Source organism: Pleurodeles waltl, chromosome 5 (genome assembly GCF_031143425.1).
Source record: "Pleurodeles waltl isolate 20211129_DDA chromosome 5, aPleWal1.hap1.20221129, whole genome shotgun sequence".
NCBI lineage: Eukaryota > Metazoa > Chordata > Amphibia > Caudata > Salamandridae > Pleurodeles > Pleurodeles waltl.
Window position 1 is genome coordinate 1,716,269,583 of NC_090444.1, and position 27,903 is coordinate 1,716,297,485.

At 44.1% G+C, this 27,903-nt stretch overlaps 1 protein-coding gene across 5 annotated transcripts in view; it reads left to right on the plus strand.

Moving 5' to 3' along the window:
• Positions 1–27,903, plus strand: part of LOC138296696 (adhesion G protein-coupled receptor F5-like) — a 1,100,568-nt gene that overhangs the window by 526,394 nt on the left and 546,271 nt on the right. For all 5 annotated transcript variants that reach the window (XM_069236068.1, XM_069236070.1, XM_069236069.1 and 2 more), the window contains 2 exons: positions 5,377–5,535; positions 13,841–14,029. In XM_069236068.1, the coding sequence (XP_069092169.1) occupies positions 5,377–5,535; positions 13,841–14,029 (348 nt within the window). The remainder of the gene's footprint in view (positions 1–5,376; positions 5,536–13,840; positions 14,030–27,903) is intronic.

Genomic DNA, 27,903 nt, shown 5'->3' on the forward strand with positions numbered 1-27,903 from the left:
TAGTTTTCAGAAATGCATAGGTTTGGTAGGTTTCCCTAGGTGGCGGCTGAGCTAGAGGCCAAAATCTACAGGTAGTCACTTTGCTAAAAACAGCTCTGTTTTCTGTGATATGTCCACGTTGTGTTTTGGGGCATATCCTGTCGCGGGCGCTAGGCCTACCCACACAAGTGAGGTATCATTTTTATCGGGAGACGTGGGGGAACGCTGGGTGGATGGAAATTTGTGGCTCCTCTCAGATTCCAGAACTTTCTGCCACAGAAATGTGAGGAACCTTTTATTTTTATTAGCCAAATTTTGAGGTTTGCAAAGGATTCTGGGTAACAGAACCTGGTCCGAGCCCCGCAAGTCACCCCTCCTTGGATTCCCCTAGGTCTCTAGTTTTCAGAAATGCACAGGTTTGGTAGGTTTCCCTAGGTGGCGGCTGAGCTAGAGGCCAAAATCTACAGGTAGTCACTTTGCTAAAAACAGCTCTGTTTTCTGTGATGTGTCCACGTTGTGTTTTGGGGCATATCCTGTCGCGGGCGCTAGGCCTACCCACACAAGTGAGGTCTCATTTTTATCGGGAGACGTGGGGGAACGCTGGGTGGAAGGAAATTTGTGGCTCCTGTCAGATTCCAGAACTTTCTGCCACAGAAATGTGAGGAACATGTGTTTTTTTAGCCAAATTTTGAGGTTTGCAAAGGATTCTGGGTAACCGAACCTGGTCCGAGCCACACAAATCACCCCTCCTTGGATTCCCCTGGGTCTCTAGTTTTCAGAAATGCACAGGTTTGGTAGGTTTCCCTAGGTGGCGGCTGAGCTAGAGGCCAAAATCTACAGGTAGTCACTTTGCTAAAAACAGCTCTGTTTTCTGTGATATGTCCACGTTGGGTTTTGGGGCATATCCTGTCGCGGGCGCTAGGCCTACCCACACAAGTGAGGTATCATTTTTATCGGGAGACGTGGGGGAACGCTGGGTGGAAGGAAATTTGTGGCTCCTCTCAGAGTCCAGAACTTTCTGCCACAGAAATGTGAGGAACATGTGTTTTTTTAGCCAAATTTTGAGGTTTGCAAAGGATTCTGGGTAACAGAACCTGGTCCGAGCCACACAAGTCACCCCTCCTTGGATTCCCCTAGGTCTCTAGTTTTCAGAAATGCACAGGTTTGGTAGGTTTCCATAGGTGGCGGCTGAGCTAGAGGCCAAAATCTACAGGTAGTCACTTTGCTAAAAACAGCTCTGTTTTCTGTGATATGTCCACGTTGTGTTTTGGGGCATATCCTGTCGTGGGCGCTAGGCCTACCCACACAAGTGAGGTATCATTTTTATCGGGAGACGTGGGGGAACGCTGGGTGGAAGGAAATTTGTGGCTCCTGTCAGATTCCAGAACTTTCTGCCACAGAAATGTGAGGAACATGTGTTTTTTTAGCCAAATTTTGAGGTTTGCAAAGGATTCTGGGTAACAGAACCTGGTCCGAGCCACACAAGTCACCCCTCCTTGGATTCCCCTAGGTCTCTAGTTTTCAGAAATGCATAGGTTTGGTAGGTTTCCTTAGGTGGAGGCTGAGCTAGAGGCCAAAATCTACAGGTAGTCACTTTGCTAAAAACAGCTCTGTTTTCTGTGATATGTCCACGTTGTGTTTTGGGGCATATCCTGTCGCGGGCGCTAGGCCTACCCACACAAGTGAGGTATCATTTTTATCGGGAGACGTGGGGGGAACGCTGGGTGGAAGGAAATTTGTGGCTCCTCTCAGATTCCAGAACTTTCTGCCACAGAAATGTGAGGAACATGTGTTTTTTTAGCCAAATTTTGAGGTTTGCAAAGGATTCTGGGTAACAGAACCTGGTCCGAGCCACACAAGTCACCCCTCCATGGATTCCCCTAGGTCTCTAGTTTTCAGAAATGCATAGGTTTGGTAGGTTTCCCTAGGTGGCGGCTGAGCTAGAGGCCAAAATCTACAGGTAGTCACTTTGCTAAAAACAGCTCTGTTTTCTGTGATATGTCCACGTTGTGTTTTGGGGCATATCCTGTCGTGGGCGCTAGGCCTACCCACACAAGTGAGGTATCATTTTTATCGGGAGACGTGGGGGAACGCTGGGTGGAAGGAAATTTGTGGCTCCTCTCAGATTCCAGAACTTTCTGCCACAGAAATGTGAGGAACATGTGTTTTTTTAGCCAAATTTTGAGGTTTGCAAAGGATTCTGGGTAACAGAACCTGGTCCGAGCCACACAAGTCACCCCTCCTTGGATTCCCCTAGGTCTCTAGTTTTCAGAAATGCATAGGTTTGGTAGGTTTCCTTAGGTGGAGGCTGAGCTAGAGGCCAAAATCTACAGGTAGTCACTTTGCTAAAAACAGCTCTGTTTTCTGTGATATGTCCACGTTGTGTTTTGGGGCATATCCTGTCGCGGGCGCTAGGCCTACCCACACAAGTGAGGTATCATTTTTATCGGGAGACGTGGGGGGAACGCTGGGTGGAAGGAAATTTGTGGCTCCTCTCAGATTCCAGAACTTTCTGCCACAGAAATGTGAGGAACATGTGTTTTTTTAGCCAAATTTTGAGGTTTGCAAAGGATTCTGGGTAACAGAACCTGGTCCGAGCCACACAAGTCACCCCTCCATGGATTCCCCTAGGTCTCTAGTTTTCAGAAATGCATAGGTTTGGTAGGTTTCCCTAGGTGGCGGCTGAGCTAGAGGCCAAAATCTACAGGTAGTCACTTTGCTAAAAACAGCTCTGTTTTCTGTGATATGTCCACGTTGTGTTTTGGGGCATATCCTGTCGCGGGCGCTAGGCCTACCCACACAAGTGAGGTATCATTTTTATCGGGAGACGTGGGGGAACGCTGGGTGGAAGGAAATTTGTGGCTCCTCTCAGATTCCAGAACTTTCTGCCACAGAAATGTGAGGAACATGTGTTTTTTTAGCCAAATTTTGAGGTTTGCAAAGGATTCTGGGTAACAGAACCTGGTCCGAGCCCCGCAAGTCACCCCTCCTTGGATTCCCCTAGGTCTCTAGTTTTCAGAAATGCACAGGTTTGGTAGGTTTCCCTAGGTGGCGGGTGAGCTAGAGGCCAAAATCTACAGGTAGTCACTTTGCTAAAAACAGCTCTGTTTTCTGTGATATGTCCACGTTGTGTTTTGGGGCATATCCTGTCGCGGGCGCTAGGCCTACCCACACAAGTGAGGTCTCATTTTTATCGGGAGACGTGGGGGAACGCTGGGTGGAAGGAAATTTGTGGCTCCTCTCAGATTCTAGAACTTTCTGCCACAGAAATGTGAGGAACATGTGTTTTTTTAGCCAAATTTTGAGGTTTGCAAAGGATTCTGGGTAACCGAACCTGGTCCGAGCCACACAAATCACCCCTCCTTGGATTCCCCTGGGTCTCTAGTTTTCAGAAATGCACAGGTTTGGTAGGTTTCCCTAGGTGGCGGCTGAGCTAGAGGCCAAAATCTACAGGTAGTCACTTTGCTAAAAACAGCTCTGTTTTCTGTGATGTGTCCACGTTGTGTTTTGGGGCATATCCTGTCACGGGCGCTAGGCCTACCAACACAAGTGAGGTATCATTTTTATCAGGAGACGTGGGGGAATGCTGGGTGGAAGGAAATTTGTGGCTCCTCTAAGATTCCAGAACTTTCTGCCACAGAAATGTGAGGAACATGTGTTTTTTTAGCCAAATTTTGAGGTTTGCAATGGATTCTGGGTAACAGAACCTGGTCCGAGCCACACAAGTCACCCCTCCTTGGATTCCCCTAGGTCTCTAGTTTTCAGAAATGCACAGGTTTGGTAGGTTTCCCTAGGTGGCGGCTGAGCTAGAGGCCAAAATCTACAGGTAGTCACTTTGCTAAAAACAGCTCTGTTTTCTGTGATGTGTCCACGTTGTGTTTTGGGGCATATCCTGTCGCGGGCGCTAGGCCTACCCACACAAGTGAGGTATCATTTTTATCGGGAGACTTGGGGGAACATAGAATAGCAAAACAAGTGTTATTGCCCCTTGTCTTTCTCTACATTTATTCCTTCCAAATATAGGGGTGTGTGTAAAAAAGACATCTATTTGAGAAATTCCATGTAATTCACGTGCTACTATGGTCACCCCGGAATTCAGAGATGTGCAAATAACCACTGCTCCTCAACACCTTATCTTGTGCCCTTTTTGGAAATGCAAAGGTTTTCTTGATAGCTATTTTTTACTCCTTATATTTCAGCAAATGAATTACTGTATACCCGGTATAGAATGAAAACGCACTGCAGGGTGCAGCTCATTTATTGGCTCTGGGTTCCTCGGGTTCTTGATGAACCTACAAACCCTATATATCCCCGCAACCAGAGGAGTCCAGCAGACGTAACGGTATATTGCTTTCGATAATCTGACATTGCAGGGAAAAGTTACAGAGTAAAAAGTAGAGAAAAATTTATGTTTTTTTCACCTCAATTTCAATATTTTTCTTTTTCAGCTGTTATTTTCTGTAGGAAACCCTTGTAGGATCTACACAAATGACCCCTTGCTGAATTCAGAATTTTGTCTACTTTTCAGAAATGTTTAGGTTTCTGGGATCCAGCATTGGTTTCATGACCATTCCTGTCACTGACTGGAAGGAGGCTGAAAGCACAAAAAATTGCACAAATGGGGTATGCCCCAGTAAAATGCCAAAATTGTGTTGAAAAATTGGGTTTTCTGATTCAAGTCTGCCTGTTCCTGAAAGCTGGGAAGCTGCTGAGTTTAGCACCGCAAACCCTTTGTTGATGCCATTTTCAGGGGAAAAACCACAAGCCTTCTTCTGCAGCCCCTTTTTCCAATTTTTTTGAAAAAAACGAAATTTTCACTGTATTTTGGCCAATTTCTTGGCCTCCTTCAGGGGAACCCACAAAGTCTGGGTACCTTTAGAATCCCTAGGATGTTGGAAAAAAAGGACGCAAATTTGGCTTGGTTAGCTTATGTGGACAAAAAGTTATGAGGGCCTAAGCGCGAACTGCCCCAAATAGGCAAAAAAAGGCCTGGCACAGGAGGGGGAAAAGGCCTGGCAGCGAAGGGGTTAACTTACACCAAAAGTGTTAGATCACCTTTTTGAATAAGGCCCATATTTATTTCTTGATGCAGAATAATCATGCTCCTGTGTTACATCAAACCTTGAAGTACTGCAATATTTCATGCATTTCTCTTCAGAAAAGCCTCTAAAGCATTTAGCTATTATATTTCGAAATGTTTAAAAATATTTCTCGGAGCGATAAACCCCCATTCTAATGCTCAGGGAAACGGGGAGATTTGTTTGCTAACTCAGGCAAGTATGCTAAGAAATAAAACATGTTCCTTATGTATAGAGAACGCCATTTCACCCGTCCCTGTGAACCGCGTGTGCTTATTAATATGCATTTCCTTCATCTCTCCGTTTCTTTATTTTACAGGTGTCAGGACGCCCTATCCATCATGTGTTGCTTACTCTATCCAGGCAACGTCATCCAAATGTCTATTAGGTAGTACAGTAGCAAACTACAACTGTGAGTGTCACACAGGATTTGGTGCCACGCAGGAAAGGACAATTCTAGTAACATTCACGAAGAATGGTAAGAAGTGCCGCGTAATTTGTACTTTTACGTTTACTAATGGTTGCGCGACAGAGGGTGATGCAGGAGCCGAAGATCACAGAGTGCGGCCCTTCTCGCTTCGTCCAGGTTTCCAGTTTATTCTCTCGCCAGTTCAGACCTACACCACAGCAATGGGATATTCAGAGCTGCCATCCTTTGTTCTCTTACACCTGGAGACGTCTATGCAAATCACTCCACTGTAGGTGCACCTGTGGGAGACGGATTAAATAAACTATGGGGTGCAGTCAATTCCTCCAGTTTCACGTTTCTCACCCCTAAATGATACATATAATGCATTGTATGTAATTAAAAGCAGAGAAATTCACTTGTATGCATTTTTGGGTCTTTTCACCAGTTTTTATCTAGTCAACTTTTTCATGGAACTACAATGTGGATATGAAATCTATCGCACAACATAGGGGCTTATTCGTAAGGTGTGTAGTACGTTTTGTAGTATTACTGTAGTACTTCAAACGTACTAGAAAATACATGTTATTTACAAACCTAAATGCACAGTTACAACCTCCTCCTCTCCTATCCTTTTCTGTGTCGAAATCACTGCATACATTTAAGTAGTAAATGTAGGAAGGATGGGGAAGAGGCTGGGAAATGGGGAATACCTACTAATAAATGGGTGGCGGTAAGGGAGAAGTAAAGAGCTTTTAGGAATGGCCAGGGAGGGATTTTCCACAAAACAGTAAGGACATTGCCATGGACATACTGAACTTCTAAAGTTACTAAAGCCAAAAAGAGAGCCAAAACAGTTGGAAACTACTCCAGCTCAAAGCTGAAGTAAGTCCAGCAAAGCACATAGCCAACCACTGTTAATGCAACACCCTCCCATAGACAATAATGGAGATAAGGGCATAAAATAAAATCCCATAGGAAATTATGGTAATTAAAATAAATGATTTAAAATAGTTAAAAAATATGAGGGCCTTTCGTAACAAAAAATATATTAAATGAATTTCTATGTTTTGTTATATTTAAAAAACTGATGTAAGGGGGGCGTGGCCAAAATGGCGCCCGGGCGGGAGTGAAGTCTCTGAGCTCTGCCGCCGGACTGAGGTTTCTAGAGGAGACCGGGCCTCCTCTGCTCCCCCGCTTGATCGAGTTGCGCCTGGAGCACTGCTGAAGGAGGGGGGGGGCACAAGAGGTGCCAGAGGAGGTGCCCCAGGCCTCTACTACAAAGTTCCCGCAGAGGCGATCAACATCGCGCCTGACCCTAAAATGGCAACAGCCTGGGAGTAAGCGCAATCGGAGACCTGCTGCCTCCCGTTGCATAGAAAGCAGTCCCTGAATACACATAGCGATCCTAACTCTGACAGATACAGATTCTATGCGCTAGGCAGATCTGTCCCCACAGGAGCAGGCTTTAGAGATTGCTTGATGCTGGCCCTGGGTGGCAGCAGACACCGCGTGGTGATGCAAGGGCCGTGCTGCAGAAAGCGGAGGGGACACGGAGTGGTCGGGCAGAGCGTAAATGAGGCAAGTGGCAACTCCTCTTAAGAACTACTGGGAGCAGCTCTGAGTGTAGAGCGAGGCAGCACATATGAAAATTGCAGGGCCAACTGGGTCCAGAGAGGACACATATCCCCAGCCAGGGGAGCAGTGCCTGCAACCCGTGTGCGTGGAGAAGGGCAGGGCACAGGGAATTCAGCAGCCTACACCCACCCGAGGCTCACAGTAACGCTTGAGAGGTTGGGAAACAGCGAAAAGGAACAAGGATGTCAGTGTTGGATTATTGCTCAGTAACTCCCTGCCCTCCAGGCACCCAGCAAGAAAGAAGAGGGTGAGGACGGCTGGGCCAACTGCAATGGAGAGCTGTAGTGAACAGGAAGCTATAATCAGACAACTGAACTACCGGGAGCAAATATCAAAAATGGACAATGACTGAGAGATACCGGACCGGCACTGAACTAGCGATAGGCCCATTTGCAGGCCCACCTTCCTGCCCTCTAGACGCTATCTGAAGGTGGGCGGGGGAGGTCCGTCTCCTATTCTCAGTGCAACATAAGCCAGCAGGAGGGCCTTGGACCCATGAAGGAAGGCTGCGCTTGGACCTTGATGCCTTGCCTTGGACCTCACTTTACTAGTTCGCAGCGGTACTGGGGAAGACAGCATTGCTTCTTATTTAAGTTGACATGTTTGATACTCTATATTATTTCTCTCTGCCTTTCCTCCTACCTACTGTGCAATATGAGTATTTATTGGTACAACATAGTTACACATGGCAAACTAGGTGGCTATTCTCCAGCGACCAGGGACACACCTCACAGTTACGCATCTGTGCACCAACTCCATAATGATACGCATTATAACTTACAATATTCAGGAGCTTTACACACTCACAAAGCACCTAGCATTTCTATACTCGATCTGAGACTCCGGGTGTGATATATGCCTGGTACAGGAAACATACGTGGTGCAAGCTGACTGGAAACGTTTAAGATCCAAGTGGTTTGATAGACAATACTTCTCCTCTAGTACAGGGAAAAAAGCTGGTGTGGCTATCCTGATAGCTACCCACTTTCCAGGTAAAATCACCCAGATTCAAGCTGACATCCCTGGCAGATTACTGTCACTTAGCATTACACTACAATCACACACTTTCACGGTGGCTACATTATGTGCGCCTAATGACCATCAAGATATTAGAGGCCTTAGACAAGGTGATGGTCACTACCGATAAGGCTGTGTTTATTGGAGGGGACTTGAACTTAGTGCCAGACATCAATCTGGATCGATCAGTGCAGTGAGTGGGACAGACAGGGGCATTTTCGAAGCGGAGTTTGGGGACATTAGTGGGTTATGGGCTAACGGATGTCTGGTGGCATTACCATCCAACAGAGAGGGATTACACTTTTTATTCTGCAGCTCAGCAGAGATATGCACTCATTGATCTATACCTAGCCACACTGCAATTTCTGCAATCTGTCACACAAGTAGACAGAGGTACAGCGGCACTCTCAGCCCATGCCCCACTCCATATAACTGCATCTTCTCCTGGCCCAGCCTCCCAATGGCACACTTGGCATCTGAACCTCCAACTCCTCACTAATGAAATGCACATCTCTGAATTGACTGGTCACCGAATACTTAGAGCATAATGGTTCCCCTGACACACCCATAGCAGTGCTCTGGGACGCATTGAAATCAGTCCTTCATGGCTGGCTCATTGCAATAGCGACCCGTCTTAACAGAGACCAGAGAGACAAAAGGACTGTACTCTAACGACTGATAAAAGGACTAGAAGTGGAACCCAAACGATCGGGATCCCACAAAACACGCAGACAATTGAACACGGCACGCAAACAACTATGGGCACTGGACATGGATAGAGCAACAAATGCTCTGATCTGTGCTAAACAAAAGTACTATGTGGGGAGCAACAAAGCGGGCTGTCTTTTGGCTCATCACTTAGGGGCCCAGACAACACGACAAAGGGTGGAGGCATTGATGGGACAGCCAGGAGGGCGCATCAATCACAATGCCCAAATAGTTCAAGCTTTTGAACAATGCTATTCCCAACTTTACACCTCTGCCCCCCTATAAGAAGAGAATTATACGTCCTACCTGGAACAAGTACCAGTAGAGAGACTCCCTACTATAGATGCTCGGCAACTGGATCAGGACATAAAATTGGATGAGGTGCTCTCAATGATCTCACGCCTCCAACCTGGCAAGGCCCCTGGGAGGGATGGATACCCCTCTGAGTTTTATAAACTATTTGCTAACCAATTGGCTCCAGTCCTTATACCCTTATATAACTCCTTCAGTGTCATCAGTTTCCTCACAGACTCCATGAAACTTGCCACGATTACGGTCCTAACCAAGCCAGGTAAGGATCCACTGTAATGCTCACCATAGGGGCCAATCTCGTTAATCAACATAGACGCCAAGATTTTCACCTCTGTCCTAGCAAATCGACTGGCCCCTTATATGCAAGGTATTGTAGACCCAGACCGAGTCAGGTTCATTCCTGAACGCAATTGCAGCGACAACACAAGACATATACGCCACTTGCTAGATAAAACCCAGCATTCCTGTATACCAGCACTAATGCTATCTATGGACTCCAAGAAGGTGTTCGACCTGATACTTTGGCTCTACCTGTTTGCAGTGCTTTGAAAGGTGGGCCTTGGCGGGTACTTCATTGCTTGCACACAGTGCAGCTACAATGGTCATAAGGCAATGGTTGAGGTTAATGGGCTAATGTCGTCTCCCTTTCTGGTCACTAGAGGCACTCAACAGGGCTGCCCATTGTCCCCACTACTTTTTGCGCTATACATGGAACCCATGGCAGAGTGAATTCGATGAAACCCCCTGATAGCGGGCATCCCAGTGGGGGCACAGGAACATAAATTAGCATTATATGCAGAGGACGTCATGGTAACTCTGACACATACCCTTCGGCCATTGCCTTCATTGAAGAAATAGAGGTCTTTGGGAAGGCTTCTGGGTTTAAGGTAAACCATCAAAAATCACAGATCCTAAATTTAACAATTACTGCAGCAACACAGACCATTCTGCAACAACAATTTCTGTTCGCCTGGGCCACAGGGGGAGTAGGATACTTAGGACTACACATTCACTCCACTACAGTTCAAACTGCTGTCTCCAATTATGGTGCCTTATTAGGGAAAACAGGTACTGATCTACACAATTGGAAAGCTTACGCACTTTACTGGTTAGACTGCATCGCAGCAGTCAAAATGACTTTAGTACTAAAAATTCTCTATGTAATGCAGACGTTACCCCTGGCCCGTCCTCCCCAAATTTTAGTTAAACTACAAACATACATAGAAGAGTTCATATGGGAAGGGAAGAAAGCGCATACAGCTAAGAAGCAGACAAACCTACCGTTGGGGATGGGAGGTCTGGGGATTCCTCACCTAACCCATTATTACCAGGCAGCCCAATTGGGATGCCTAGTGGAAAGGAACAGATCCCACATGGAAAAACATTTGTGCTTCATAGATCAGGCAGTCGCAGGCATACATATATAAAAGATACCATGGCTCCCTAAATCACGTAGGCCACCAGGAGTATATATCTCCCCTATTCTCAGAGCCACCGTGGGGGTATGAGACAGACTACAGACAAGTAAAAGGCTCTACACCCACATCTCCCCTCTCACTCCAATTATAAGTAATCCAGACTTTCCCCCGGCATGTCAGGGTTCTAGCTACTTGTCGTGGCAACAGGCAAATTGTAAAAGAATTGGGGATTTGTTTGATGGATCAGGCTTACTGACCTTTGCCCAACTTCAACAACACCATGGTCTGGCGGAAACTGCTCAGTGGCAGTACATTGCTATGGGTCCATGGGTTACACAGCCCTCTATTAAGCCTCACGCAAGCCGTCCCATGCTCCCATTTGAGAAATGGCTCCTAACTAGAAGCTCTGACAAGCATATTCTTTCTGACATATACACCTTCCTCAACAACACACAACTCTCTTCAAAATCATCAGCATGCCGATGGGAAAAGGAATGCGAACACTCCTTTACAACTCGGGAGTGGTCGGTTATTTTTAAACGGGCTGCTTCCTCAGCTCGAGGTGTTGCAGGGCAGGAAACCTTACTAAAAATTGTACATTATTGGTATTAGAACACAAGAGTGTCCAGATGGAGAAGGGATGGGGAGGCATGCTGTTGGCAGGGGTGCACACGGGAAGGGACACTGATTCACCTCCTTTGGAGATGCCCAAAGCTCCACTGCTACTGGACTGAGGTCCTGGATGCCCTTGACGAGATGTATGATATACAGATACCTAGGGTCCCAAGTTATGTCCTTCTGGGCTTACCAGATGTCTTAGACTACCCATTGAAATCATTGCAGGGACGGGCCATCACTCTAGCCCTCTGTGCAGCTAAGCAGGTGTTACTAGCACAATGGGGCACTGATACCATACATGGAGAACAGCCACAGCTGAATAAAGACTCCCCAAATTTGACAAAACATGGGGACCAAAAAATAATGCCCCATTTACCTATGGGTACTCCGTCTTTCTCCCACAAATCCAGTATCAGCTCAGCTCTACATATATCAGATGAGGACCCTGGATACCCACATGCTATGATGTGCACATTAGCCACACGGCCATAGACATCAGCTCTACAGCATAGACACCCTCTACTCCACCTTTTCTGTCTCTCACTAATGTTTCTCATGTCTTATTGTTCCTCACTGGCCTACGGTTGTAAGTGAGTGTTTTGTATTGTCATACAATTTAGATAAAATCAATAAAAAGATTTAAACCTAAAAATTAATGTAAGTAAGATGTTAAAATCTAAAAGGATTATTTTAATTAACTCTATACATCATTGACACTTCCACTAAAGACACAAAATATTTATTTTTAATTTCATTTAATCATGCTGTAACATTTGTTTTATTTTCTTTCTTCATTTTCTAAAAAATATGACATCAAATAACAGTGATAGTTAACAGTAAATATTATTCTTAGTTTTTTTTTTAATAACTAACTTTTTTTACTTTTCCCTTTATTTTACAATAGGGAAACTCTAACAAAAAGTATGTTTAATGATTGAAACTGGAGAAATGTTTGTTTGTACAACTTTTGTATTTTCTTTTAAGACCAAATACTGAAGATGTGCATTACACCACTTGCAACAAACATGGTAATAAAAAGTGGTTGTTCTCAACCCTATCACCCATCTTGTACTGAAACATATTCAATAACAACTAATCACAGCCAGACTAACCACATAAGAAAGGAATCTACACACCACACCTTTTTTCCTGCCTTCCATGTGTCAGTGGACTTCTTTGTAAAATTAACCCTTCGTTTGAGAAGCAATTATTTGAATATTGAAACATTGGAAACATACTTACTGTAAAGTTCATCACAGTCATTTTGAAAAAAAGATGCTGTGTTATTGATGCTATAGAAATGCACCACAAGGATATAAGGCCCTAGCCTCATTGTATGGTACAAGAGAATGAGTACTATACATGAATGGACATTTAAAACCAGATTACGAAGTGAACAGCAAAGTGAAGAAATGCTACATTTAGAAAGCAGACTACTGTCCTAGAGGCCCTGCGTCGTATTTACAAGGTGTGATTAAGCCACTTTTTGTGGCTTAACGCCACCTTGTAAATACGGCCCCTTCACAATCAGCCCTTTGTGTGGAAGGGGCGTGCAATGGGTGTTGCTGTGGGCGTGCTATAGCAACACCCATTGCATTTTGACGATGCCTCAGATTTACGAGTTTCTGTAAACCTGTGGCTGTGCCAAAATCTAACGCCTCCCCTGGGGTGACATTAGCAAGGCGCAACGAGGAGGAATACTTTCATTCCTCCTCGTTTTTTGCTTTTTCTAAGTGTGCTGCGTTCTGCAGCACACATAGAAAGAGCAAAATGCCAGACATGATTGTTTATCTGTGGGAAGGTGTCCCTTCCTGCACATGAACAATCATTTCAAAATGACGCTTTGGTACTTCTGTGTGTGCTGCATTCTGCAGTATTCTGCAGCACACACAGAAGTGGCAAATCGTCATTAGTGATTGTTTATGTGTAGGAAGGGACACCTTCCCACACAAAAACAATCAAACCCCTCAACACATGCCTGCGTTGGCACTAGGCAGCTCAATTTAGCGCCAGCGCAGGGGACAGCACAGAGGTGCACATTGTTCAATTAAATACGGCGCATCCCTGTGTTGTGAAGATGACGGAGCACAGCCAATATTGGCGCAGCATCGAGCTCCATCATTTGCAGTTAAATATGGGCCTCAGCTTATGGCACAAGTGAAACTACGGTACTACCAGTTTACCATGAAAGGAAAAGAAAAATATTGTCTGTCACCATCTTAGCATGATACACAACGTCAGAGGCTGAACAAGAGGTGAAAAAACACTACACTTGTTTCGCACCTGAAATAACTAGATTCTGCACCCACCAAACACCATGCCAGTCCGCTGATTTCCTTCTGCTCTGAGGAGGTAGAAAGGTGTCAGGAATCTGCATATGGTAAAAGACTCAGTAATTCTTTGTCCACATGTTATAACCTATATTAGAGACGCAAGATGTCTGGACTCAGAGATAGAGATATCAGGGCAGGAATAATGATCCTCGCCCAGATATCTCTCACGCCCCAAATTCCTCATTTCACATACTTTTTTCCTTTCCTTGAGAGATAATTATTTTGGTATAGTTAAAATGTATTGCTATACTGATTCATTCTAAATTGTGTCTTCATTGTGAGTTTACATTGCTTGTTTGTTAAATTTAGTGTGTCTGTCTTCCTCTTTTCCAGTATCTATCGAAATCAAACCGCCCACCATACAGATTTCTACCTCCTTTATGTTTCTTCTATCATGCTCTACCAATGCTACTGGCGATGGAACCTTCAGCTGGTGGTTAGGTAGGGAGGTAGACAACATATATTACAAAACAACAGGCACTTCATCTGTCCTCAGTGCAAACGCAACTATGGACTGGAACGGTAAGTTTTGTATCATGTCATAATTATGCTAAACATGTTCAGTGTATAGTTTTGCAAAATGAAATGTCAATACTAAAACAGCAGATGTATTTTCTCACTAGCACATTCCCGCATTCGCTCACACGATTACACATTCTCTTAAAAATAAACTTTAACCATAAATCTAGGACATGCTTTGTGAACACTATTTTTCATTCTAGCTCTGCTTTCAGTAAAGTGAGAATGTTAAAGTCAAATTCGATTTTATAATAAGATCACTCCTATGTTTGAAGTAAATACAGACTTTTTCAAGATTTGCTAGGATAACATAAGTAGTCAAAGAGGGTTGAGAAAATTCCACATTGGAAAATATGCAATTAATGAGCATTTGGGCATTTAGGCCCTCATTATGACATTGGCAGCAAAAAACGCCTATCGAAGGATCCAGAAGGATGGCGGAAATCCGGCTGTGGCTATGCCGGCGGATGTCGGTAAGGTGGCGCTGCTGCTACCAGCAGCACCACACCAGTAGACCACCACCAGCCGTATTATGAGAATTAATACAGCCTGGCGGTGTTCTGCTGGCGGATGCTGCTGCTGGCAGCAGAGCCCCATCCCGTCTCCTGCCGGAGGACCCCCTAAACACAGGTAAGTGGGTGCTCTGACAGGGGAGGGAGGTGGGGGGTGTTGTGTGTGTGGGGGGATCTGTGTGAATGTTTGTGCGTGCGTGTATGCGGGTGTGTGTTCCATGTCGAATGTGTGTGCATGTATGGATGTGTGAGTGCGTGTATGTTGTGTTCTGTGAATGCGTCTCTGCGTGTATGTATGAAAGTGTGTGCAGATGTGTGTGTGAATGGATGTATGCATGTGAGTATGAATATGGGAATGGGTGTGTGTATGCATGTGTGAAGGGAGGGGCGTGAATGAAGGGGGGTCTGTAGAGGAAGGGGTGTGGGGGGAATCTGAGGAGGGGGGCGGGGAAGACCTCTATCAGTGACAGGGAAGGGATTCCCTGTCACTGATAGTGCCTACTGCTATGGTTTTCGTGGCGGTAAGGAAGCCACGGAAACCATGGCGGTAGGCAGGGTCATTATCCCGAAGGCGGTAGGGTGACGGCCGCCGGGCTGGAGATTGATATCCGCTACCGCTGTGGCGGTCGGTGTGGTACATTGGCGGTTTGGCTTCGGCCAAACCGCCCATGTCATAATGTGGTGAAAAGTATCCACCATATTACCGCCGACCGCCAGGGTCATAATGAGGCCTTTATTTTTTTTAATTGTTCTTATGTTTCCACCAGCAATACCCCTTTCCTTACTTTACAATTACAGATAGGGCTTTTTCATTACCCCATATAAACTCACTCCTGCCCTTGAAGCCTGAAACCTTGTGTGTCCTCAGAGTGGGAAATTACTTGCTCAAGAAACCTGTATACCTGCAATGTTGCTCCTAACCCAAAATTTGTGATTTCAGAAATCAGACAGTTTCTGCGAAATTTCTTCGTTTTAGAAAAGCAATTCTGCCAACATTAGGACGGTGAAGCAGGACTGAAAAAGTTCCCTGCCTAAGTTTAAATAAGGTGCACATAATGCTTGTAGAATCTCGCCCTAAGTAAATACTAATTTACATTTCTGTGAGGTGCTTCAAGTGAGCTCCGAAATATAATTGTTCACTCTCCCCTCGATTCTGACCTCCTTTGAAACCCGAGCCCTGTATTTTGCATACTCGTGTTCTTTTCTTAAGTTAATATTGGTAAAGGCTTGATCACTGAGTAGGTTTCTTGTCCCTAAGGAGAATGAGACCTTCTAAAAGCTCCGGAAGCTAGAAACGCAGACCAAAGCCTAGAAAAGCTGTGTTTTAAGAGTGTTCATGGAGACAGTAAGGGGCGTACTCCCGTATACTACTCCCTGTTATGTGTGTTGCGAATTCGCCTTAAGAAACGATTGTGAGCATAATTGAAAAGGAAACTAATTCCAAAGGGTAGGGCCTTGCACAAAAAAGGTGCAGCTTTTTAGTTGAATTGTTTTTTTAACTTTTTGTTTAACAACCCAGGAGATGCAGCAGGTGCAGTTCCAGGGGCACCCTGATTATTGGTGTCATTTATAATTCCAAAAGAAGCCAGGGGGTCCATTTCCTCCCTTGCTCTAGAGCCCATGACACATTAGCTATGCTCCTAAGGGGATCACGATCTATGCAATGTGTACACCCTCAGTTATGCTGCTAAAACGACTGAAGTTCGACTTATCAAGTCCCCCTGGTGTAAAGCTGTTAGCAATGTTTTAATAAAAGGTGCGTGCAGAAAGTGGACATCCCTGAAATATGTATTATCTGCCCCTTTACAACTTCTGAAAAGGAAATGTTCAAAACGTGTAGCGTCCCCGCCACCTTCAAGTGCCTCAAACTACCACTGTTCTTTGATTCCCACCATAAAATGGACCCTTGCCCATACATTGGAAATATATTTATATTTTTATGGCATCTCACATTCTTCTCTTCTTTTGGGATATTATTAATTTGGGGTTGTTGTAAATTGTGTTACTGGTTAAGGAGAGGAAAACCCTACTCAAACAACAGCCACAATTTCCGTCAGAGAAAAGTCACAAGCAATCCCCAAATCAACCTGTGCTTGACTCTTTTGTAGCTTGGCACAAAGCAGTTATGCTTAACCTAAAGGCAAAGCGTAAACTATTTATGCAGCATGTCAAACTGTAATAAAGTGAAAACACAAAACAAGAAAAATCCCTCAACAACTAAAAAAAAATAGGGTTACATTTAATAATACAGAAAACAACAAAAATCCAATCAGTAGAACTGGAGATATGCAATTTTAAAGATTTCTAGTAAGTAAAGTGCTTAAAAGCATAAAGCACCACCTGTGGCTATCTGGTCGCATAGGACCAGGTGAAAGTCACAAGTTCAGGCCATCCACAATGGAGCATGGGCCAGACAGGAATCAGGTTAGTCCCACTAAAAGTGTTACTTTCAAAAGTCCAGTGTGAAGAGTTCCATTTGCATTGGAAGGGGTCATGAGGAGAAAAGAGGGCCTCGCAGATGGAAGTCGATGTAGCGAGAAAAGCAGGTTGGGCATCAAAGATGGTTGTGGCTTTAGCACAAGCACAAAGACGGCATGGACCGTTGCTGATGGAGCTTCACTTTGGTGGGATTGGCAAGCTGTTGCTGCGGTAGCACTAATTACACAGCTCGCATTTGCTGTCGTTGCAGGCAGTTGCTGTGGTGTGAGCAGTTGGCCACGCTAGAGCTTCGCATTGGTGGGCAGTGTATGCAGCAGGATCGTGAATGGTCCCAATCGTGAAAAGCAGGATTTTCCTTTTATTTAGTAGAAAGCTTAACCGATGACACAGCAAGCTTCCTAGACCTGAGGGGCACCGTTGGGGATCCCGATCTCACATCAGCATAGGCCAGGAGGGTTCAGGCCGTTCCAGTTGCAGGTCTAGGCAGCAGGTCAGTTGGGCAGTTTCAGGGAGCCCCTGAAGCCTGTTATGTCCCTGTAGCTTAAAACAGGAGGTCAGCTGACTGACCTTTGGAGTCACTTCAGCCTGGGATGAAGGGTGCAGGTCCAGTTTCCTATTCAGCAAGCAGGACAGCAGATTAGCAAAGTAGCAGAACAGCAAAGTAGCACCACAGTTCTTCTTCTGTAGTATCCAAAGGTCCAGGAGTGTACTGAAGAGTGGGTCTTAGAGTCCTGTATTCATGCCTGGTGCTTTTTTAGAATAGGAGGCAATTCTAGAGAATTACCCTTGAAGTCCTTGAAGATTCCTGACTTCCCTGCCCTGGTTCCAAGCTTGATGAATGAACAATTGCCAGGTCGAAATGACAGTTTAAAAACTGCACCCAAATGCTGAGTCATGTTTAAAGGGCTACTTCAGTGGGTGGCACAGTAAGTGCTGCAGGGTCACTAGTAGCATTTAACGTACAGACCAGGGCACATATAGTACCACTTTACCAGGGACTTACAAATACATTAAATATGCCACTTCGGTGTAAGCCAATGTTAACATGTTGAAAGGAGACAGCACAAGCACTTTAGCACTGGTTAGTAGTGGTAAAGTGTGTTGAGTCCTAAAGCAACAAAAAACAAAGTCAACAAAACAATATGCTGTAAGACAAAACGTTGAGGGAAGATCACACCAAGAAGTTCAGGTTCAAACTGTGTCCCTCTCAACTGAAAGCAGGTAGGATTACCCACCCTCATGGGACTTCTCATCAGTAAGGCAAGAGCACCTGGAGAGATCATCAGCATTGGGGAAATCAGTTCAAAGGTGATGCTCAACTGTAACATCCTTTTTCTGAAGGGAGATAAACCACCTCAGCAGTTTGGGATTTGTATCTCGTATCTGCATTAGCTATCTGAGGGGTCTGTGGTCTGTCTGAACCCGGAAGTGATCCCCAAACAGATATCGTCTCACCTTCCTCAGAGCCCAGACCACTGCAAATGTTTCCCTTTCTATTGCACTCTACATCTGTTCCCTGGGAAGAAAACTCCAATTAATGAAGGCTAATGGTTGATTTAAGCCCTCTTTGTTTAGCTGTGAGAACACGGCCCTATGCCATGGTGTGAGGCATCTGTCTGCATGATGAACTCTGGGGAGAAATTAGGGGCCTTGAGCGCAGGTGCAGTGAACAAGGCCTTTTTCAGGGCATCAAAGGCAGTCTGACATTCCTCTGTCCAGATCACCTTTCTGGGCTACTCCTTAGAATTCAGCTTTGTCAAGGGAGCAAAGCTGTTGCCACACCCCTTGACAAATCTCCGGTAGTACCCGGTGAGCCCCTTATCTCTGTCTGGGTCTTGGGGCAGGGGTTCCCAAGCTAATATGGTATGAATTGTGGCCTGGAGGGGCTGTACCTTGCCTCCTCCCACTCTGTGACCAAAGTAGATCACTGAACCCTGCCCCATGTGGCACTTACTGGCATTGATCGTTCCCTTACATTCAGTTCCTCATGCATGCTTGGGCAAGACACAAAATACAAAATTGATTTCAATTTGTTTATTGAAGCAATCACATTCTGGTATAAAAAAGCATGTGCTGCAATAATAATGTTTCAAGATAGTCTAGCCCTACCAAACGCTATGTCTAAATCTCAGAACATAGTATCTGTAAACCTCTGCCTGGCGCCTTACCTGAATCGAATAGCAGGTGACTGCCTGTTGTGTGGATGACAACCTTCTCGGGAGGCTGAAATATCAGCAACAGCATCAGCAAAGGTGTCTGCCATGGAGTATGCATCCCAAGATGATCATGATCAGAATGCCCTCTTCCCTCCTTGGTCCTAAGTGTACTTTATATAATGACCCATAGATCATTTGAATAACAGTTGTAATTCTATATCTCAGAGATGGAATCTGGTTTCTGGGATGGCAACATGAATTAGCATATCATGCACTGTATGTGACAGCCTTGTACAAAGAGTACAGATTATATTTGGTACAAAAGGCTGATTATTTGTGCAGCATGAACCTTTCCTTTGTAGAAGAAGCAACTGATAAAATATGCAAATGCTACAAGCAGGCTCACAAAAATCTGAATAAAAATGTGCACAAAGGTAAACTAAGGCACAAGACGTGAAACTAAGCTGAGACAGGGGTGCCCAACCCGGGTACTAAAGGGGTACTCACAACACCCTCCCTTTGTCAGTTTTGGAATGCATATTCTAATATCCCTAATGGGATAACAGATAAAAAAACATTCTAACAAATATTCTGAAAGTAACTATAAAAATGTCCATGTCGACAAGCAGAACAGTCCAAGGAAAATGGCCAAATTAAAAAAGGCATCCTGAATCCTGCATGAAGTCATCAAAAACATCAGTGGAGCTGGAACCCAAGAGGGATCCCACTTCAGCAGATGATATTACCACCAAAGCCTCATCCAAAACATCAAAGGAGCACACATGATCCATAACATCAGCTCCGTTCCGTGCCATGGCAGTGGAAGGTTGCACTTTTGAGCCGAAGCAACCTGGACCAGGAATGAGTACTAATAGGAAGCAACATGGAGCAACTCCAATCATGAGGACAACTCCAGGAATGAACCCTCAATGGGAAAATTATCAGATTCATGTCCGTAGAAAGCACCTGTTGCTGAACAATACACACCTCTATGACATTCTCCGAGGGGCACCACAGGTAACAGAAAAGAGGATGCACACAGCTGAACACTGGTCTAAATGAAAGGGACCAGTCCTCATCAAGTTCCTCCAGCAGTGATACTCCAAAATACTGCATTATACATTCATGCCACAGTTGGGCTGTTGGGAGCTTCATCACTCTTCTTGATTGAGATGAGGCAGCCATTGCAAATCAAAGATAGCAAACGTAATACACCACAAATTAATGCCAATATCAATGGGAAGCCTCCAAAAATGCTTAAAAAATGTGAGTGTATGACTGATGGTATGACTCACAAAACGGTCTGGAATGTGCTAAGAAATTCGAACCCTACCTCCTTAAATAGTGTACCATCCTTCCGGTGTTGGATGAGTTAAAAATGTGACTCACCAATTCACTGAAGTGTCTTAGGAACTTAGGGCCTGATTTATGAAAAGTTTGCTCTGCCCTTGCATAATTTCTTTACGCAAAAGCTGCGCAAACATACAAAATACAATTGTATTTTGTAAATTTGCACCTCTTTTACGTAACAAAATGATGCAAAGGTGGCGCAAAGAAAAGTTTGCTCCTCCTTTGCATCATTCTTTGAAGCAAAAGCAGCGCAAACCTACAAAATACATTTATATTTTGTAAATTTGAACCACTTTTACATCAAAAATAGACGCAAAGGCGGGGCAAACTTTTCATAAATCAGGCCCTTAGTATTTAGGAGGGACCATATCTCTGCTGATGGCCTTGCTACTTTGAGGTCATAAGTCCTACTGGTAGATGTCAGTGCCACGTTTTTTTGAAACAATAGTGCCTTCAGTCTGTTCAGTTAGCTGAAATTGACATCAGAAGTAAAGTAGCAATGTGAGGCCACAAATTTGCTACTTTTATCTCACATGTGCGTGGGAAAAGTACATTTTCACGGCAGGTGATTATTTGAGAAACAGAAATCTCATATGGGACACCTACTTTCACACCACAACAGCCTTGATCTCTCAGAATCAAGTAGCTCCCATTCGAGAGTAACTGACACAATGGGCAAATCGAACAGTTGGAAATATCCATCAAGTAGTAGACTAAGTTAGCCTCTGAAGCGTTGCCTGTGCCATGCAATGCCACCTGTTTAGAAATCATTGAACGGCTTACAGAAGTTTTGCACTCCCTTCCGCCAAGAAAAACCTTCTTTTCTGCACTCAGACACTTGTAATCGAAAGGCAGTTCCCACACCTCATGAATATAGCTCTCACTTAGATGTTAAAATCTGCCGATTGGAAAATGTTTTAGGCATGAAGTGAATTGGAATGCCAATATTGTCAGTGATATCACCCCATGTATTAACCACACTGATGATGGCGTTTCCGCCACTGTGAAAGGCAACTTTACTAGTTTCTCTATGTTATGCGTGGTGTAGTTAGCTTTATTCTTTGCCATTATTTGTTGTTTTTATGTAAGAAGGTCACGCGCTTCCATGGCATGCAGTTTGCCTTGAGAACTTGTAACATCCAACTCAACTGCATAATGGGCCCAAGCTGACGTTGTCCATTTTGTAATAATGACATAGCATTCAGAATAATGTCAATTGCAGATGACACAATATTGATTAATGTATAAATTTGAGTGGTCAGTGTGTCCATACCATTATCGACAACAGCCATTGCCTTCTGTACATTTTCCTAATCTATTTTCCTTCAATGAGCAGCAGCTTCTATTTGTGATAGGTTCGATATTTTATTTTATATTGCAGAAAATAATTTTTAGAGTGTGGTTTTATCCTCAGAGAGGAGAGAGATATGTTCTTTTGCAGCAGTGATTGTGGAGTGTTGTAACCATTGCTGACAATTTACCCACGCTATATGTGGTGGCTCTTCTTGTGTGTTGTGTGGTGACATAGCAGGATTACAGTGTGCTTGCCTTGAAACTCCGTGAAAAGTTAATAAAATGTGCATGACAGCAATTTGTGTCCACTGGCCATAATAACCACCTGTTGGGACCTCAGAAATGTTGAAAAACTACAGCTAAAATTCAAATAAGTGTAACATTTTTACTGCATTTACCACAATGCAAAGGGGCAAACTGTGCTATGATGTGAGGCAGAGTGCCCCCATCCTCCTTCTGTTTAAAAAAGGCTCCCTTGTGCCAACAATCTAATGAGCTTTTGGAGAGGCACTTGTGCACTAGCGAGGGGTACTGAACCTGAGAGGACTGTTACAGCATTCTCAACAACCCTTGATGAAATTAGTTTTTTGATCTCTAGTGATGAAGGATAAAATCCAGAAACACATGTCTAGAGATGTACAGCACTATCTGCACCAACTCTGGTAAAAAACTACAGCTAATATTCAAGTAAGTGCAAACGTTGTAATGCATTTACCACAATGCAAAGGGGCATACTGTGCTGTGATATGAGGCAATGTTCTCCCTTTCCTCTTCTGTTTAAAAAAGGCTCCTTTGAGCCAACAAGCTGTTGAATATGTAGCTGTGCACCAGTGAGAGGCACTGAGATGTGAGAGGACAGTGTTCTCAGCAACCCGTAATGAAATTTGGTTTTTGATATCTACTGATGAAGGATGCAATTAAGAAACTCATGTGTCTAGAAATGTACAAAACTATCTGCACCATATCTGTTGAAAAACTACAGCTAATATTCAAGTAAGCGCAAACTTTGTGCTGCATTTACCAAAAAGCAAAGGTGCTGTGATGTGAGGCAGTGTGCCTTCATCCCCCTTCAAAGTAAATCATTTGTAATTGTTAGAAATTGGGTCTCTAGTTGGCAAAGGTATTCAGCTTTGTTCAAATAGGTAGCACAATCCTAGTCAGGGTAAGTCACAACACAATCCAAATTATCCTGTGCTCACCCTCTGGTAGCTTGACACAGAGCAGGCAAGCTTAACTTAGAAGGCTAAGTGTAAAGTATTTGTGCAATAACTCATACAGTAACACAGTGAAAACACCACAAAAGCACTCCACACCAGTTTAGGAAAATAGATAATATTTATCTGAATAAAATAAGCCCAAAATGACAAAACATCCAATATACACAAGCAGAGTTATGAATTTTTAAAGATTAAATCCCACTAAAACACTTAGAAACAAAGTAGCTCCAACTGGGGCTACCACAACATCGTTGACAGAGTTGTTCGCAATAGTGCGACACTACAGGCGCTGGTCACCGGGTTGCATGGACCCCGAGGCACAGTACCTTTAAAAATTAAAAAACAAAGACGTTGCACAGAGTCAGGGAGGTGAGGCCTCACTGGAGCCGGTATGGCGTCGGTCCCTCATGGCGTCCGGGGAGGTGAGGCGTTGGTTCCATACTGAGAGGCAGGGGAGGTGAGGCATCAGTCATATCTAGTTGCCAGGGAGCTGATGTGGCATCCGTGGCAAGGCGTTGGTTCCTTGTGACCCAGCAGGGTCGGTGAATCTAGTTGATCAAGGCGTGATGTTTCGACTTCGCAATGCCACAATTACACTGTGGGACATCAGCAGTGTAACGGCGATGTCGGACTTGCATTGCAGGCCGTGGTCATTGCGTGCAGCGAGGACCACAGAGCAGGCAGCGGTGCAGCATCGGTGCTGGAGTCGCGGGAGTCGGTGCTGGAGTCACTGACGTCAGTGAATTAGCCAGTTGCTAGCAGATGAAGTCTTTGTTGTCCCTGAGACTTCAGAACAGGAGGAAACCTCAATCCAAGCTCTCGGAGAGCACTTGTGGGGAAGGCAGAATACTTCCAGCAGAGTAAGAGGTTGGCAAGCAGCAGAGCAACAAGCAGGGCAGCAGTCCTTCTCATCAAAGCAGTCCAGATGAGTCCTTTGGGCAGCCAGGAAGTCCCTCTGACAGAGTCCAGGTGTATATCCAGAAGTGTCTGATTTGGTGGGGTCAGAGACCCAGTGTAAACACCCAAAAATGCCTTCGAAGTGTGGGGAAACTTCAAAGAGTGGTTTTGAGGTGCAAAAGTTCCCCTTTCAGCACAGTTCTGTCTGCCAGCGTCCCTGTGGGGGGTTATCAATACTTTGTGTGAGGGCAGGCCACTGGCCTTTGAAGTGTAAGAGAGAGCGCCTCCACCCGTCCTGCCCAGGGAGACTCATTCAGTATGCAGATGAATGCAGATGTGATTGAGTGTCCAGTGTTTATGGCTTTCTGGGTGGATTGCACAAAGGGAGCTGTTAACCAGCATAAACCAGACATGGACTGGAAACAGGCTGTAAGGCACAGAGGGCAGTAAGTGTACAGAAATGCCAACTTTCTAAAAGTGACATTTCTAAAATAGTAATATTAAATATAAATGTTCTAAAAGTGGCATTTCTAAAATAGTAATATTAAATATAAGTAGGGTTTTCTATTACCATTCTGGTCATACTAAACATGACAGGGCTATTCCTTTCAGCTCTGAATCTACCATTTAAAAGTATATGAGGGCAGCTCTAATGCTGGCCTATGAGAGGAGCAGGTCTCACAGCAGTGGAAAACAACTTTGTGAGTGTTCCCCTACCAGGACATGTAAAGCACATAAGTACATGCCCTGCCTTTTACTTACATATCACTCTGCCCTATGGGTTACCTAAGGCCTACCTTGGGGTGACATACATGTCCTAAAATGGGTGTTTAAGGTTTGGTAAGTAGTTTTAAATGCCAAGTCAAAATGGCAGTGAAACTGCACGCACAGGCCTTGTAATGGCAGGCCTGAGACAAGGTACAGGGGCTGCTAATGTGGGTAACACAGTCAGTGCTGTAGGCCCACTAGTAGTATTTAATCTACAGGCCATGGGCACATGTAGTGCACTTTACTAGGGACTTACAAGTAAATTAAATATGCCGATTGGGTATGAGCCAATGTTGCCATGTTTTTAGGGAGATAGCACATGCACTTCAGCACAGGTTAGTAGTTGTAAAGTGGCCTAAAGCCAACAAAAATGAGGTCAGAAAAAAGAGGAGGAGGAAGGCAAAATGTTTGGGGTGACCCTTCAGAGAGGGCCATTTTCCAACAGTAATGGAATATAAAATGCTTTGAATAAGGAATCTGTGCCTGGCACTTGCCAATCTTTTGTTCCCCAAGCTGTTTTCAAAACTGTTTTTTCCAATATTCATAGTATGGGAAACAAATACATTTGAAAAAATCACTTTAGTATCTGTAAGCAGGTTTTTTTTGCTTCTACTGTTGGCAATTTGAAGTAAAATGGCTCTGTTTGGTAGTATCATGCCCAGAAAAATACGTGAATTTGTCTACATATATTTTAGAACTCTCCACTGATGGAGTTGGACAATGTTCCCATTGTGTATAATTAATGACAATACATGGGGTACTCTACCTCTCTGCAGCTAATGGTGTCCATAATTATGGTAACAGAACATGTTGCCTTAATTCACAGAGTTCATGTACATATCTTCACTTTTAAATACAGTATAGTATTCAAGCTCGGAAAGCCTAGAATCAACTGTTTTTACGTCCCAGTAATCATATAAAACATCAGGTGTAATAATATAATACAAGGACATTTTGAATCCATACAGAATTTGAATCACTTCAGTAGGACCAAATATATCATATGGAACTTTATCCCATGAGGAACTGTAACAGCAGAAATTGTAATGAGGGACACATCTCTAAGCACTTTGCATTTACAGTAGCCAATATTTCATCATCCATCCTCGTATGAGAATGTGTTATCTCAGCTACAGCTGCAGTAACAACTGCAGACTAGGCTGCTTCATCAGCTGATAAATTCCCTACAATGTGTATTACACCACAATGATTGCCCAATGAATGTACTACATGACCCTGTGGCAGTTTATCTTTGACCTCTGTCCCCCACAGTAATTTATGTTTTATGGTGTTTTCTTTAGAATCTCTGAATCTGTTAAGGCACCAGTAGTATAGATTTTCATTGAAAGACTGGACACAGTAGTACGAATCGTACACGATAAGTGAGGGGAATTCAGGATTCGTATGTTCCAATGCCAAAATCAATATTTGATCTCAACAAGTTGTGCTGTGCAGTCCCCAAGGACTGTGTGTAGGTTTGCTGAGGGTGGAACTCCCCATCACTCATGACTCCATGAAGGGCTGTGCAAGCCACAGAGTATTAGTGTTTGGTACCTACAGCAGGTTGAGCTAAACCATCAATATAGATAATATATTTACAATCATCTAAAGGCATGACATTATTGGGCATGTGGTACTCAAGTTCGTATTGGAGAAATTCCTGGGTCTTTAGTTTTGGGTAGAAAACATAGTCAACATCAGTGGTCGTCAAGGAGGAGACCCATAGTATCCATTGTGGATGTAATGCTTTTGCGTTTGGAATGGTGGCTTTGGTAAAAGCCTCAAGGGCTGGGACCGTGATAACAACAATGTTGTCCTTACCCTGGGCTAATGGTCTCTCCTTAATGACAGCCATCTGAACTGCAGTTAGTATTTTCCCAGTGGATGCATACACATTTCTGCATTTGAGTATAAATGTGATTTGTATGCAATTGGTACTGTGTCATCTTCATTGAATGTGACATATGTGAATCCGATGGGACCTGGTGTCAGGCACTCAGCTGGTTCCAACCGCGAGAACAACACTGGAGCTAAAGCTAGCCCCCCGTTCCAATCAAGAATAAGCTGGGCCCAGGGATAGAACTCCTGGTACTCACTGATTTCTAGAAGGGGAAGGGACAAAATATTAGATGAGAACTTGTCATAGTGGTCCTGCACTGCGACTGCGCTACTCTGCTTAACAGAGTTGTCACTTCTTTGACCTTCAGATTTGATTGGAGATAGATATTTGCGGGTTAGCACTTCTGGTTATCGTGAAAATACAATGCACTGAAAACAAGAAGAAGAGACAATTACCATCACTGCAAAAATTACTACACAGTGTACAATACAATGCTTTCAGTATTTCACACTTACAGCTTTCTTAAACAATCATAACATTGTAGCAGATGAATCAGATACTCAAGTGGAATCTTCTAGAACTCATGAAAAAGAATTTGAGGTAATAGGCAGAATTCAGTCACTCCACGGACAACTCGGGACATAGATTGGAGTTTATGGCACTCCAAAACCACCACTCAGTACATGTTTTAGAAACAGAGACATTCACAAGGAAATAGAAAACCAGGTTGCTCTCAAGACCAGTTTACTCTCAAAAATAGGTTACATTCAGAATTACATGAACTTGAAACAAGATTAGACAGACACAAGGTTGTAATACTGACTCTCCCAAGGTTGAGCTATATTCATAGGCCAGAACTTGATTATGTAAATTCACATGAAACAGAATTGTTCTTGATACAAGGTTGGATTTATCAACACTCCCAGGATTACACTCTCTTTGTTGACTTACACCTGAAAACACGACCATACATGAAAGCAGTTTACTTCATGGCACAAGTTTGGAATTACTGATACTTCCAAGGAAGTACTGGGAACATGGATTTGAGTTAACAGCCACTCCCAAGGCAATCTGGAAACAAGGTTACTTTTGATAAACAGGTTGGAGTCAAGAGCACTCCCTAGATATACTAGAAAACATGGTATCACTCGGTTTAAGTCGTAAACACTCACAAGGTATCGTAGAAAACACAATCACATTCAGTAGACACATTGGAGGTATAGGTTAGTTCAGGAGACAGTCTCTGGTCCATAAGCAACACAGTTCAAAAAATCAAGACATGGAGAAAAGACAGCAGAGACAGCAGCAAGGAGATAACAGACAGGCCTGCAATGACTACTAAAGAGTAGTGCGCACTAACCTGGGGGCAAGTACTTAGCTTGGGAACCACATTATAGGAGTTCGG